The sequence below is a fragment of the Monodon monoceros genome, unplaced genomic scaffold (assembly GCF_005190385.1).
Source record: "Monodon monoceros isolate NGI ecotype Baffin Bay Population unplaced genomic scaffold, NGI_Narwhal_1 Super_Scaffold_18, whole genome shotgun sequence".
NCBI classification, from domain to species: domain Eukaryota; kingdom Metazoa; phylum Chordata; class Mammalia; order Artiodactyla; family Monodontidae; genus Monodon; species Monodon monoceros.
The window spans coordinates 123,796,102-123,810,457 of NW_021703774.1; the positions used below are offsets into that span (position 1 = coordinate 123,796,102).

Here is a 14,356-nt window from a genome sequence, read left to right on the forward strand (position 1 = left end):
AATGTATCACGCTACACTGCCAAGAATGTATACTGTTAATATTTATCCCAGCTTTCCCCATAGGGATCTATAGCCTTTTACAAGGGTGACTGTTCATTGCGGATAAGGAAATAATCAGAAATTTCAGGGATTACTGAACAGTGGCTCTGAGTTCACACTAGCTCTGGGAGACCCAAAACATCACTGGAGTCTACAAGTCAGAGTAAGGACTTGTAAAAGTCAGGTGATCTACAGAATTTTAGATCAGGTTCATCTCACAGTGGGTCCACTGAATCATCCTATGGTTATTTCCCCTGTTCCAGAATGTATACTTGAAATAGAAATATTCAGAAACTGGCAGAATCCCCACATGTGATTCTTGACCTGTGGAGTGAGGGCTAATATGGGAGGAAAAGGCAAGTGGAAGCCACTAGAGCTGCCTATACCTATGAAAATAGTACATCATAGCAATACCACCTTTCTGGAGGGATTTCAGAGATTAATGCTACCACCAAGGACCTGAAATATGCAGGAATTGTTGACTCTCACCATTCAACTCATCTGTTTAGCTTACATAGAAAACACACGGATCCTAGAGAAAAACAGTGGATTATTGTAAACTTAACCACGTGGTGACTCCAATTGCAGCTGTTGTTTCAGATAGGGTTTCACTGCCTGAGCAAATTAACATATCTCATGGTACCTGGTGTGTAGCTATTGATAAGACAAATGTGTTTTTTTCCCTCAATACCTGTTGGTAAAACCACCAGAAGCTATTTGCTTTCAGCTGGTCAGGTTAGCAGTACACCTTCACGGTTCTGCTTCATGTCATAATTTAGTCTGCAGGGAGCTTTCCCTTCAGCAGAACATCACACTGGTCCATTACATTGATGGTATTGTGCTGATTGGACCTAGTGAACAGGAAGTAGACTTAACTGGTAAGACATTTACATGTCAGAGGGTGAGAAATAAATCTGACAAAATTTTAGGGGCCTTCCACCTCAGTGAAATTTCAAAGGGTCCAGTGGCATGGAATATGTCAAGATAAATACCTTCTAAGGTGAAGGATACATTGTTGCATCTGGTTCCCCTTCAACCAAAAAAAAAAGAGACACAATGCCTAGTGGACCTCTTTGCATTTTAGAGGCAACATATTCCTCATTTGGATGAGTCCTCTGGTCCATTTACTAAGTGGTCTGAAAAACCAATAGCTTTGAGTGGGGCCTAGAATGACAGAAGATTCTGCAACAGGCTCAGGCAGCTATTCAGGGTACCCAGTCCCTTGGGCCATATGACCCAGCAGATCCAATGATGGCTGAAGTGTCAGTGGTAGATAGAGATGCCCTTTGGAGACTTTGGTAGATTCCTGTAGGTATAGAGCATAATGATCTTCTTTTTGATTTGACTTAATTTTAGAACCAGAACCTGAAGAACCTGAAGACTTTTTAGTAGGTGAAAAACTTGAAGAGGTAGAAGAAGAGGCTAAGAAGGAAGAGGAAGAAGAAATGGAAATAGGTTCAGAACAATCAACAATACCAGCCAATTTGGAACGACTTTGGTCCTTTTCCTGTGACTTAACCAAAGGCCTTAATGTGAGCAGCCTTGCCTGGAATAAAAAAAATCCAGTAAGTTATCAAACATTTTAGTAATTCTGTCTCTAGCATTTAAGGGCACTTGTCAAGTATTAATGAAAACTTTTTTTTCTCAGCTATTAGGCAAGGGCTTTAAATGGACGTAACCCCTAGTTTTAAAATTCCTCTAAAAACAAGTTTATGTTTTTAAAAGGGGAAAATGCAAACAGTTACAAAATGATGGTTTTCTCCTTTAATATGAAAATGTCACCATTTTTATTTTAGGACATGTACTTGGGACATGGCATTCTCTGAATCCACATGAGATATTAAGTGAACAAGAAGATAGTATATATTTATTTAGTTTAACATGGTACCAAACTCATGTGCCCAAATTTGTATTCTCTTTAAAGTAATCATATTTGGAAGTATGTACTTAATCCAGTGACCCTGAACATGTGCAAAATGATTTTGAGATTCCTTAAAATACTATAACTACTAATAGCAGCAAATACTTAAACAGCACCTACTATGTACCAGGCACTATTGTAAATGTTTTACTTGTATTATCACAACTCGACTATTTTCCTCATTATGTTGATGAGGAAACTGAAGCACAGAAAGGATAAATAACTTGCCCAAAGTTATATAACCAGTAAGTGAAACAGAATTCAAACCCAGACATCTGGCTCCAGAGTTCTTGCTTTTAACTACTGCACTGCTAAGAATCATCCTGAGGAGAATTAGATGAATCATCAAGTGGGAGAATGGTATGTTTGCTTGTCAAAAAGAGATGATTATAGAGTAATGAGACTTATTTTTTCCTGTGGTTTATAAACTCATTCTGAAGACATGATTCTCCACTAGTAATTTCAAAAATCTTTTGTGTAATGGCAGTACCTTTGGAATAAATATTTGGTGTATTTTTAAAATGGTCAAAACTAATTTGTTTAAATTGTCTTGTATTATCCATGTTTTAAGAATTAGCCTTATTATTTTATTGCTACACCTTATAAGGTACTGTGTGCAAACATGATAGTTGTTATGGCTATTAAATGGGTGAATGGAGTCAAAAGGTACAAACTTCCAGTTATAAAATAAATAAGTCATGCTGTAATGTGCAGCATGGTGACTATAGTTAATAATACTGCATTGCATATTTGAAAGTTGCTAAGACAGTAGATCTTAAAAGTTCTCATCACAAGAAAAAAATTCTGTAGCTATGTATAGTGATGCATATTAACTAGACTTTTTGTGATGATCATTTCACAATCTATACAAATATTGAATCATTATGTTATACACATGAAACTAATATAATGTATGTCAATTATACCTCAATAAAAAAATTAATGCTAAAAACTAAAAAAATCATTTTTGTTGAAACCTAAATTACAGAATTCTTAAATTATATATATTATTTTTGAATAAAATAGAATACTTTTAGTATGGATTTGTCTTTATAAAACTATTTGGGAACATCTTGTAGATAAGTGAAATTTAATAAATCAATAATAACCATGTAATAAGTACAGATGAATCATTTTAAGAAACTGGATATACTAGCATTTAAACATTATTATTGCTATTGAGAATAAGATTAATTTTGAATGAAGCTAAAAAATATATGACAGGTGCCATCTATCATATTTATTAATTCATTCTACAAATATTTATTGAACATTAACTCTGTGCCAGGAACTCTGTTAAAGCACTGGAGATACAGTAGTAATTTAGTCACACATAGACACTGACCATATAATACTTTCCTATGTGCTTTAATAAAGAAAATAAATAATGCTGTGGGAACATATAAGAGAGGCTTGTGAATGCTTCCTAGAGGAAGTGACGCCTATGCTGAGTCTAGAAGAGATGAATAGGAGTTTGTCAATGTCAAGATAAAAAGGGTAGTGGTGAAGAGTATTTTAAGGCAGAGGGAATTGTGGAGACACGATGTTGGCTTGAAGGTAAGGTGGTGGCAGGACTGTGTTTGTAATATTTCTGATTACAGAGAAGAGGCAGGGTTTGGTCGATCATTAAACTTTTGTCCATACATCCTTATACAGTTGATCTTGAACAACAAGGGGATTGGGATGCCAACCCCCCATGCAAATGAAGATCCAAGTATAACTTTTGACTCCCCCAAAACTTAAATACTAATGCCTATAGTAGTTGACTGGAAGCCTTGCCAATAACATAGTCAATTAACACATATCTTGTGTGTGATATGTATTATATACTGTATTCTTACAATAAAGTAAGCTAGAGAAAAGAAAATGTTATTAAGGAAATCATCAGAGAAAATACATTTATAGTACTGTATTTATCAATACCGTTAAGCTTATGTCATCTGTTTAACAGATGAATACTCTGTCAGTACCTGCATCAATACTGTCTTATATGATACAAAACACTGTTGATGTTACATGTATTACTAACACCAGACATCAAAAATGAAAATATCATGTGAAAAATAAATTCATATTTATTTACAGGTATAATGATTTATGCATTGATAATGAAGAAGCAGCAATATGATTGCTTAATGGTAGCCTAGTGTAATTGATATGACTGCTTCAGTATAGCCTAGCCTATAAACTAATGAGTGAATTATTATAAAGTTTTTATGACATACAGTATTACAGTCATATTCATAATACAATATTGGAAACACTGTTACATTAAAAAAAAAAAACCTACTTACCTGTGATGATAGGCTGATATGCAGTTTCTCCAGTTATGAGAGAGAGGCATACTGTATGGTAATGTAGTTCTTTGAAAGCAAAGCTATAAAACAGTAAGAAAACTCACATATTATTAATTTTATATTGAATATCACTTATGCCTATATGAGGATAGACTACTATCTACACATATTTTATGCATTCATGACAAATCTTAATTTTTTTGATATTTCTAGGTTATGCAGTTTGTAAAATTTTCAAATTATCTCAAATCTCTAAAAAATTTTCAATGTATTTATTTAAAAGAATCCATGTATAAGTGGACCTGCACAGTTCAAACCTGTGTTGTTCAAGGGTCATCTGTATAAGCACTTCTGGAAATGACCTGCTATATTAATCAGCTCGAGCTGCCATAAGAAAATACCATAGACTGGATGGCTTATACAACAGAAATTTATTTCTTACGGTTCTGGAGGCTGGGAAGCCCAGGATAAAGGTGCCAGATGAATTTGGTTGCTGGGGAAGGCTTTCTTCCTGGCTTGGCTGTATCCTTGCATGGTGGAGAGAAAGAGCTCTTGTGTCTCTTCTCTTTTTGTAAGGAACCCAATCCTATCAGGTTAGGACCCCACCCTTATGACTTCATTTAACCTTAATAACCTCCTAAGTGCCATATTTCCAAATATCATCATATGTTATTAGGTGTTAGGACTTCAGCATATCACTTTTAAGGGAGGAGACACAATTCAGTCCATGGCACCTCCCTTTAAAAATAAATGTCTTTTATTTTACATTTGAAATTATTAGGTCATTATTAAAAACCCATAAGACACTATAATGCAATAATACAATTTTTGAAGATTATCTCAATATGTAAAATAGCTTTTCAGCAATTGTTTTTTGTGTGTGTTTATTCTTCAGCCTAAAATGTGGTTATTTTTACTATTATTTTGCTTATGAAGATGGAAATGTAGAGTGAAAATAGTTGGTATATTGGTATTTTTTAACCTCAATTGAAATGTCATCACTATTTTAACACAGTTCATTAATATGCATCTTTATACATTTGCTGATATTTTTATGCTGTCTTCTCTTATTTTTAATTTTTCTGTTTTTTAGGACCTTTTGGCTGTTGGCTATGGGCACTTTGGATTTAAGGAGCAAAAAAGAGGATTGGCTTGCTGCTGGTCAATAAAGAATCCCATGGTAACTAAAACAGGAATAAGACCTATTTTTATTTAATTAAATGTTCACATAATTCTCATAAAGTAGTTAGTTTTATGTGATCATTAAACTAACTCAAGAAAGTTTTACCAAGCAAGACTTGACTTTCTTTGGTTTAAATCTATAACAATAAAACAATTAAAATTTGTCCTTGGGCTTCCCTGATGGCGCAGTGGTTGAGAGTCCGCCTGCCGATGCAGGGGACACGGGTTCGTGCCCCGGTCCGGGAGGATCCCACGTGCCACGGAGCGGCTGGGCCCGTGAGCCATGGCCGCTGAGCCTGTGCGCCCAGAGCCTGTGCTCCGCAGCAGGAGAGGCCACAACAGTGAGAGGCCCGCGTACTGCAAAAAAAAAAAAACCAAAAAACAAAAACAAAACACAACAACAACAAATATTTGTTCTTACACTTTATTGGATAAGGTAAATTCATTTAATAAATATTTATTGAAAATCTACTATGTGCTGTTAGATATGATGATCTAGGGCTGAACCATTATTGTTTATCACTGCCTGTTATAAAGAAGAATATATTTGCAAAGAAAAATTCTTTAAAAATTAAGTTTCATTTACTACTGGGTTGTTTCTCAATATATAAATAACTCCTTATCACTTTATAAAATATACTTCTGCTCTCCTCGATAGATAGAAAGTAGATTAATATAACTCTCATACTGCCATGAATTTTTCAAAGAGAACGAACAAGTATCAGTTATGCTTTTTGTTAAACAGCCCTGGTCAACCTGTTACTTTAAGTTTACTTTAGCTTTAGTTTTAAGTCGCAACTGAAACGTAAAGTGGAAAACTTAGAAAAGGATCAGAAGAGCATATAAAAATGATTAGAGTTTTTATAAATAATCCCCCATCTGTTAGGAAGCTGGGTGTATATAGCCTAAAAGAAAGGAAGAAGCAATTTTAAACGTGTGGAAGGGTTGACATAGGATTCATCATCAGCAGGTTATCTTCTCTTCCATGTAGGTTGTTAGAAACCAGAAAGGAGTTGGATTAGACATTAAAACAAAACAAAACAATAAAAATCTTGACAGAGTTGTAGAAAAGAGTAACTTAGAGAGTTTTGGAGCTTCCTCTATCCTTGTTTAGAATGATTAGATAATACAAGCATCTGAAACAGATACTGGAGGATAGGAATATATGCAGGATAATTTATTTGGTGTCCATTATTTGTATCTTTAAGACGGTGACTTGTGATGGTCATACAAATCCTGCTGGAGGATTACCCAAAATGATAATTACTGTAGAAACCACGTGCTGTATTTCTTAAAACTACTGAGCTCTGAGGATTCATCAAAATAAAGGAAATGGCCAATTGAAGTTTTATTCTCATGTATACAGGAAGTTAGGAAGAAATGAGTAACTGAATGCAGACTAACTCTCCTCATATCCCCACTGCCACCAGCCTAGTCTTTCTTCAGCCACCATCATACCCACCTTACTGCGGTCTACAAAACCAAGGTTAAAATGTAATGTAATTTCTTTTTTATTCAGTGGCCAGAACGTACTTATCAGAGTCCATATGGCGTTACTGCTGTGGATTTTTCAATTGGAGCACCTAACCTTTTAGCAGTTGGCTATCACAATGGCACTATTGCGATTTATAATGTACAGAGCAACAGTAACATTCCAGTTCTGGATAGTAGGTGAGAATCCCAAGAATTAGATAAACATAAACCATGTGCTTTTTTTAGGGAGGAGGAAAAAATTACTCTAATGTTATTTAGTTTTGAGTGAATGTTTATATTGTTATTGAGAGTAATACCATTATCCTTCAAGCATTTAATAATTCCTCATAATGTCTCTCCAGCTGGAATGCTCTGCCCTAATATCTCCTTATCATCCTCTCTGCCTCTTCACCAACAAACTTCCTTTGGCTTGACGGTTTATTCTTTTCAAAAATTTTAAATATCTCCAGCTTTATTGAGGTATAATTGACAAATAAAAATTGTATATATTTAGATTGTATGACATAATTTTTAAAGGCATACAGTGTGGTGATTTAATATATGTATACATTGTGAAATGATTACCACAGTCAAATTAATTAACACAACCATAACCTCACATAATTATCATTTTATGTGTGAGTGGTGAGGACACTTAAGATCCTTGAAATTAGCAAATTTCAAGTATGCAATACAGTATTATTAACTATAATCACCATGCTGTACATTAGATTTCCAGAACTTATTCACCTTATAAATGAAAGTTGTATCCTTTATTGCTTCTGTGTCACGTCTTCCAGGAAACCTGCCCATTCTTTTCTTTTGTGCATCCGATACATACGTTTATTGTAGCCTTTATTGTGCTTTGTATAAATTATTTACATATATAACTCCCTGAGGAGGCTGTAAGCTCTGAGGGCAAGGATTATGTCTTCCTTACCTTTGTATCCTCAGTATGTCACATAATATCAGGCATATAACAGGATTACAGTAAGTGTTTGATTAAGAATGAATGAATGAGACATATTGAGAAAATAAAATGTTAAAGATATTGAAAGATATCTTAGGTTTTTATAATAAACCAGATACCAGTGGAGCAAAATGAGGCAGTATATTTATATTAGTGTTTGCATAAACTTCGCAATAACTGGAAATAGGCATTAAAGCAGGTGTTCTTTAGCTTAATTTTGAAATTATTTACATAGTTTTGTAAGCGTGAGCCTTTGTGCTTGTTTCTGGGAAGAGGGTCCATAACTTTTACCAAATAATCAAAGATATATAGACTAAAAAATTCAGAACTACTGATTTGGAGAGTTTGCATAAAAAATCAAGGGAGTCAGTACTAGGAACAAAGCAACCCATTAATCTGACAGGAAAGCAGCCAGTAATCTGAGAAGTGATTATAATTCATCATAAAACTTTTAAATCTCAGCCCTAGAGAGAATCAAGCCAGTGGGCAATCCTGAAACATAGGAAGAAGGGTGAGGTAACTATTTACTCGAATAAGACTTAAATGACTTACTCATTTAAGCTATGAAAAATATCCTTATAAAGATGGAGATAGTAATATTCAATGTGTCTAAAATAAATTAAATTTACACAACTAGGAAAAAGTAAATGAATAGAGTAAGAGAAGTAGATTCTAAAAAAAGAAAATGTTTGCTTTTGTATCCCTGATATGATAGCTAATATAACTAAAGGCAATAAAATTTTCCTCTTGTAAGAAATGAGAAAAACACCAGTGAATATTAGCAAAGTGATTTTTTTTCCTGTTTTTCAAAATACTTAAAGTAAAAGTCCAGTTTTGAACAACAAAAGTATCATTCTATGAGTAGGTCATGATGCTTTAGGGAGCTGTCCTTATCACTTATACTCCAAGTCGCTTATACCCCAAGAATTTTAAAATTATTATAAGTATTTTATATTTCGTGCTTTTCCCTGTTTTAGCGAATCACCTCAAAAACATTTGGGACCTGTATGGCAACTACAGTGGATAGAACAAGATCGAGGGACAGCAGGTGATGACAAAAGAGAAATACTAGTTTCTATATCAGCAGATGGAAGGATCTCCAAATGGGTTATACGGAAAGGACTGGACTGTCATGGTAAAAATAAATAAATACACACACAGACACCAAATTATCTTTCTCTTGTTATGTGCTGAATTAAAAATTCCTAGTGAACTATGTATAAGAGGTGACAAATTTAGGTTTGGCTAAATAAGAAAAAAAACTGGGCTTGGTCATTGTTTTTCTAAGCATCTAGCTCTGGTATTTGCTAATTTTAACCTAATGACCTGCAAAGGATGGCAGAAATCATATTCTTTGCAGAAGGGACATATCTACATTATTATTTCCTGTGGTAAATAATATATGTATTTTTTCTTTAAATAAAGATTTGATGCGTTTGAGGAGAACTACTGCTAGCAGCAGCAAAAAAGGAGGGGAAAAAGAAAAGAAAGGTGAAGCTTTGATATCTCGACAGGCTCCTGGAATGTGTTTTGCTTTTCACCCCAAGGTAAATTATTTCAATCTGTTATTTACTATTGCATATAACAACTGCCGATAATTGAAGTGTATTAAGATATAAATCAAGACAAAATGTCATCATGTTAATAAATATTGCGCCTTGTAAATAAAAAAGTCACACACATAGGTATCATAGGTGTCAGCCTAAGGTAGAATGGCACATTCCAGTTGGCTGTCCTTTTTCTGCTTTCTGGAGGAAAGGTCTGTATTTCTGAGCGACTATGGAACTATCTTTACAGCTCCATGTTTAACTTGAATGCCCCTCCTTGCCTCTCTTTGGTGCTCTGCTGCTCTATCATACTTATAGAAACCAAATCCACTCTATAGTCCTCCATATCTCAATGTGAGTGGTGACTCATGATTCTGGGGATCAGGAAGACCACTTAAGATCATGTTTGTCAAGACGAAAGTCAAGTCAGAGCACTGTTAGTAACGTTCTACTTTTCTAATTCTTTTTATCCAGAGGTCCTTTGGAATCAGAAATTCAGCCACTATGACTATGACTTGCAAAAACACATATCCTATTTATTTTCTGATATGTAATATGATTATCTCTTTAGTGACACCATCATCCACCTACTTATTTAAGCCAAAACTTGAGCTCTTACTCTATTCTACCCTATTACCCAAATGATATTTAAGTAAGATTGTCCCACTCCTTCTAGTCCAAGTCTACTACTGCTAATGTGGTTCAGGCCTTTATTACATTTCAGTTTTACTACTGCAGTCATATTCTAACTGCCTTCATTCTCAAATTCCTGTAATCTCCTTTTCACCTTGACTCTAGAGCAGTGGTTCTCAATGTGGGCAGAGAGGGGAGTAGTTTCCCATCAGGGACATTTCACAATGTCTTGAGATATTTTTGGTTGTTGCAGCTGTGGGGGGTGGGATGTGGGGAGGAGTGCTATAGGCATCTAGTAGGCAGAGGTCAGGGATGCCACTAAATACGTTACAATGCACAGGACAGCCACTGTCCTCCCCTGACCCAAACAAAGAACTAGCTGGCCCAAAACATCAATAGTGCTCCTTTGATTTCTTATTTGATTGATGCGTTATTTAGAAGCATGTAATTTAGTTTCCAAATATTTGGGGCTTTTCCAAGGATCTTGCTGTTGATTTCTAATTCAATCCTATCATGATCAAAGAACAAACTTTTTATAAACTGAATCTTTATGAATTTATTGAAATTTGTTTTAAAGCCCAGAATGTGATTTTTACTTGTAAATGTTCCCTATGCACTTGAGAAAAGTGTATATTCTGCTACTGTTGGGTGAAATGTTCTGTGGATGTCAATCAGTTTAAGTGGGTTGATGGTATTGTTCAAGTTTACTATATCCTTGCTGATTTTCTGCCGATTTCTTCCATCAGTCATTGAGATAAAGAGATTGAAGTCTCTGACAATAATTGTGAATTTTTCTTTTTTTCCTTGAAATTCTATCGGTTTTTGTTTTATGTATCTTGAAGCTTTGTTTTAAATGCATAAGTGTTTAGGATTTTCACGTTCTCTCGATTAATCAACTCCCTTATCATTATAAAATGGCCTTATTTATAACTGGTAACATTCTTTATTCTGAAATCTATTTAGTCTGATATTAATGTAGCTACTCCAGCTTTCTTTTAACTAGTATTATCATGGTTTATCATTTCCCATCCTTTACATTTAACCTATTTGTGTCTTTATATTTGGTATGTTTCTTTTAGGTAGCATATAGTTGTCTTGCTTTTTTATCGAATCTTACAATCTCAGCCTTTTAATTGTGATGTTTACACCATTTTTATTTATTTACTTACTTAAAAAATTTTTTTAACATCTTTATTGGAGTATAATTGCTTTACAATGGTGTGTTACTTTCTGCTTTATAACAAGGTAAATCAGTTATACATATACAGATGTCCCCATATCTCTTCCCTCTTTCATCTCCCTCCCTCCCACCCTCCCTATCCCACCCCTCTATGTGGTCACAAAGCACTGAGCTGATCTCCCTGTGCTATGCGGCTGCTTCCTACTACCTATCTATTTTACATTTGGTAGTGTATATATGTCTATGCCACTCTCTCACTTTGTCCCAGCTTACCCTTCCTGCTCGCCATGTCCTCAAGTCCATTCTCTCGTAGGTCTACGTCTTTATTCCCGTCTTGCCCCTAGGTTCTTCATGACCTTTTTTTTTTTTTTAGATTCCATATATATGTGTTAGCGTATGGTATTTGTTTTCTTCTTTCTGACTTACTTCACTCTATAAGACAGACTCTAGGTCCATCCATCTCACTACAAATAACTCAATTTCATTTATTTTTTATGGCTGAGTAATATTCCATTGTATATATGTGCCACATCTTTATCCATTCATCTGTTGATGGACACTTAGGTTGCTTCCATGTCCTAGCTATTGTAAATAGAGCTGCAATGAACATTGTGGTACATGACTCTTTTTGAATTATGTTTTCCTCAGGGAATATGCCCAGTAGTGGGATTGCTGGGTTGTATGGTAGTTCTATTTTTAGTTTTTTAAGGAACCTCCATACTGTTCTCCATAGTGACTGTATCAATTTACATTCCCACCAACAGTGCAAGAGGGTTCCCTTTTCTCCACACCCTTTCCAGCATTTATTGTTTCTAGATTTTTTGATGATGGCCATTCTGACCTGTGTGAGATGATATTTCATTGTAGTTTCGATTTGCATTTCTCTAATGATTAATGATGTTGAGCATTCTTTCATGTGTTTGTTGGCGATCTGTATATCTTCTTTGGAGAAATGTCTATTTAGGTCTTCTGCCCATTTTTGGATTGGGTTGTTTCTTTTTTTGATACTGAGCTGCATGAGCTGCTTGTAAATTTGGAGATTAATCCTTTGTCAGTTGCTTCATTTGCAAATATTTTCTCCCATTCTGAGGGTTGTCTTTTTGTCTTGTTTATGGTTTCCTTTGCTGTGCAGAAGCTTTTAAGTTTCATTAGGTCCCATTTGTTTATTTTTGTTTTTATTTCCATTTCTCTAGGAAGTGGGTCAAAAAGGATCTTGCTGTGATTTATGTCATAGAGTGTTTGCCTATGTTTTCCTGATAGTATCTGGCCTTACATTTAGGTCTTTAATCCATTTTGAGTTTATTTTTGTGTATGGTGTTAGAGAGTGTTCTAATTTCATTCTTTTACATGTAGCTCTCCAGTTTTCCCAGGACCATTTATTGAAGAGGCTGTCTTTTACCACTGTATATTCTTGCCTTCTTTATCAAAAATAAGGTGAACATAGGTGCGTGGGTTTATCTCTGCTGTTTCTATCCTGTTCCATTGATCTGTATTTGTTTTTGTGCCAGTACCATACTGTCTTGATTACTGTAGCTTTGTAGTATAGTCTGAAGTCAGGGGGCCTGATTCCTCCAGCTCTGTTTTTCTTTCTCAAGATTGCTTTGGCTGTTCAGGGTCATTTGTGTTTCCATACAAATTGTGAAATTTTCTGTTCTCGTTGTGAAAAATACGATTGGTAGTTTGATAGGGATTGCATTGAATCTGTAGATTGCTTTGGGTAGTATAGTCATTTTCACAATGTTGATTCTTCCAATCCAAGAACATGGTATAACTCTCCATCTATTTGTATCATCTTTAATTTCTTTCATCAGTGTGTTATAATTTTCTGCATACAGGTCTTTTGTCTCCTTAGGTAGGTTTATTCCTAGGTATTTTATTCTTTGTGTTGCAATGGTAAATGGAAGTGTTTTCTTAATTTCACTTTCAGATTTTTCATCATTAGTGTATAGGAATGCCAGAGATTTCTGTGCATTAATTTTGTATCCTGCTACTTTACCAAATTCATTGATTAGCTCTAGTAGTTTTCTGGTAGCATCTTTAGGATTCTCTATGTATAGTTTCATGTCATCTGCAAACAGTGACTGTTTTACTTCTTCTTTTCCAATTTGGATTCCTTTTATTTCTTTTCCTTCTCTGATTGCTGTGGCTAAAACTTCCAAAACTATGTTGAATAATAGTGGTGAGAGTGGGTAACCTTGTCTTGTTCCTGATCCTAGTGGAAATGGTTTCAGTTTTTCACCATTGAGGATGATGTTGGCTGTGGGTTTGTCATATATGGCCTTTATTATGTTGAGGTAAATTCCCTCTATGCCTACTTTCTGGAGGGTTTTTATCATAAATGGGTATTGAATTTTGTTGAAAGCTTTTTCTGCATCTATTGAGATGATCATATGGTTTTTCCCCTTCAATTTGTTTATATGGTGTATCACGTTGATTGATTTGCATATACTGAAGAATCCTTGCATTCCTGGGATAAACCCCACTTGATCATGGTGTATGATCCTTTTAATGTGTTCTTGGATTCTCTTTGCTAATATTTTATTGAGGATTTTTGCATCAGCGATATTGGCCTGTAGTTTTCTTTCTTTGTGACATCTTTTTCTGGTTTTGGTATCAGGGTGATGGTGGCCTTGTACAATGAGTTTGGGTGTGTTTCTCCCTCTGCTATATTTTGGAAGAGTTTGAGAAGTATAGGTGTTAACTCTTCTCTAAATGTTTGATAGAATTCACCCGTGAAGCCATCTGGTCCTGGGCTTTTGTTTGTTGGAAGGTTTTTAATCAAAGTCTCAATTTCAGTGCTTGTGATTGATTTATATTTTCTATTTCTTCCTGGTTCTGTCTCAGAAGCTTGTGGTTTTCTAAGAATTTGTCCATTTCTTCCAGGTTGTCCATTTTATTGGCATATACTTGGTTGTAGCACTCTTTCATGATCCTTTGTATTGCTGCAGTGTCAGTTGTTACTTCTTTTTAATTTCTAATTCTATTTATTTGGGTCTTTCTTTTTTTCTTGATTAGTCTGGCTAATGGTTTATAAATCTTGTTTATCCTCTCAAGGAACCAGCTTTTAGTTTTATTGATCTGTGCTATTGTTTCCTTCATTTCTTTTTCATTTAT

General features: G+C 34.8%; 1 protein-coding gene across 1 annotated transcript in view; it reads left to right on the forward strand.

Annotated features, from left to right (window-relative positions):
* WDR78 (WD repeat domain 78) overlaps positions 1–14,356 on the forward strand; it is a 117,619-nt gene that overhangs the window by 88,178 nt on the left and 15,085 nt on the right. Inside the window, 5 exon segments of the mRNA XM_029228003.1 lie at positions 1,396–1,604; positions 5,351–5,437; positions 6,959–7,110; positions 8,860–9,017; positions 9,308–9,429. Coding sequence (XP_029083836.1) covers positions 1,396–1,604; positions 5,351–5,437; positions 6,959–7,110; positions 8,860–9,017; positions 9,308–9,429 — 728 coding nt within the window.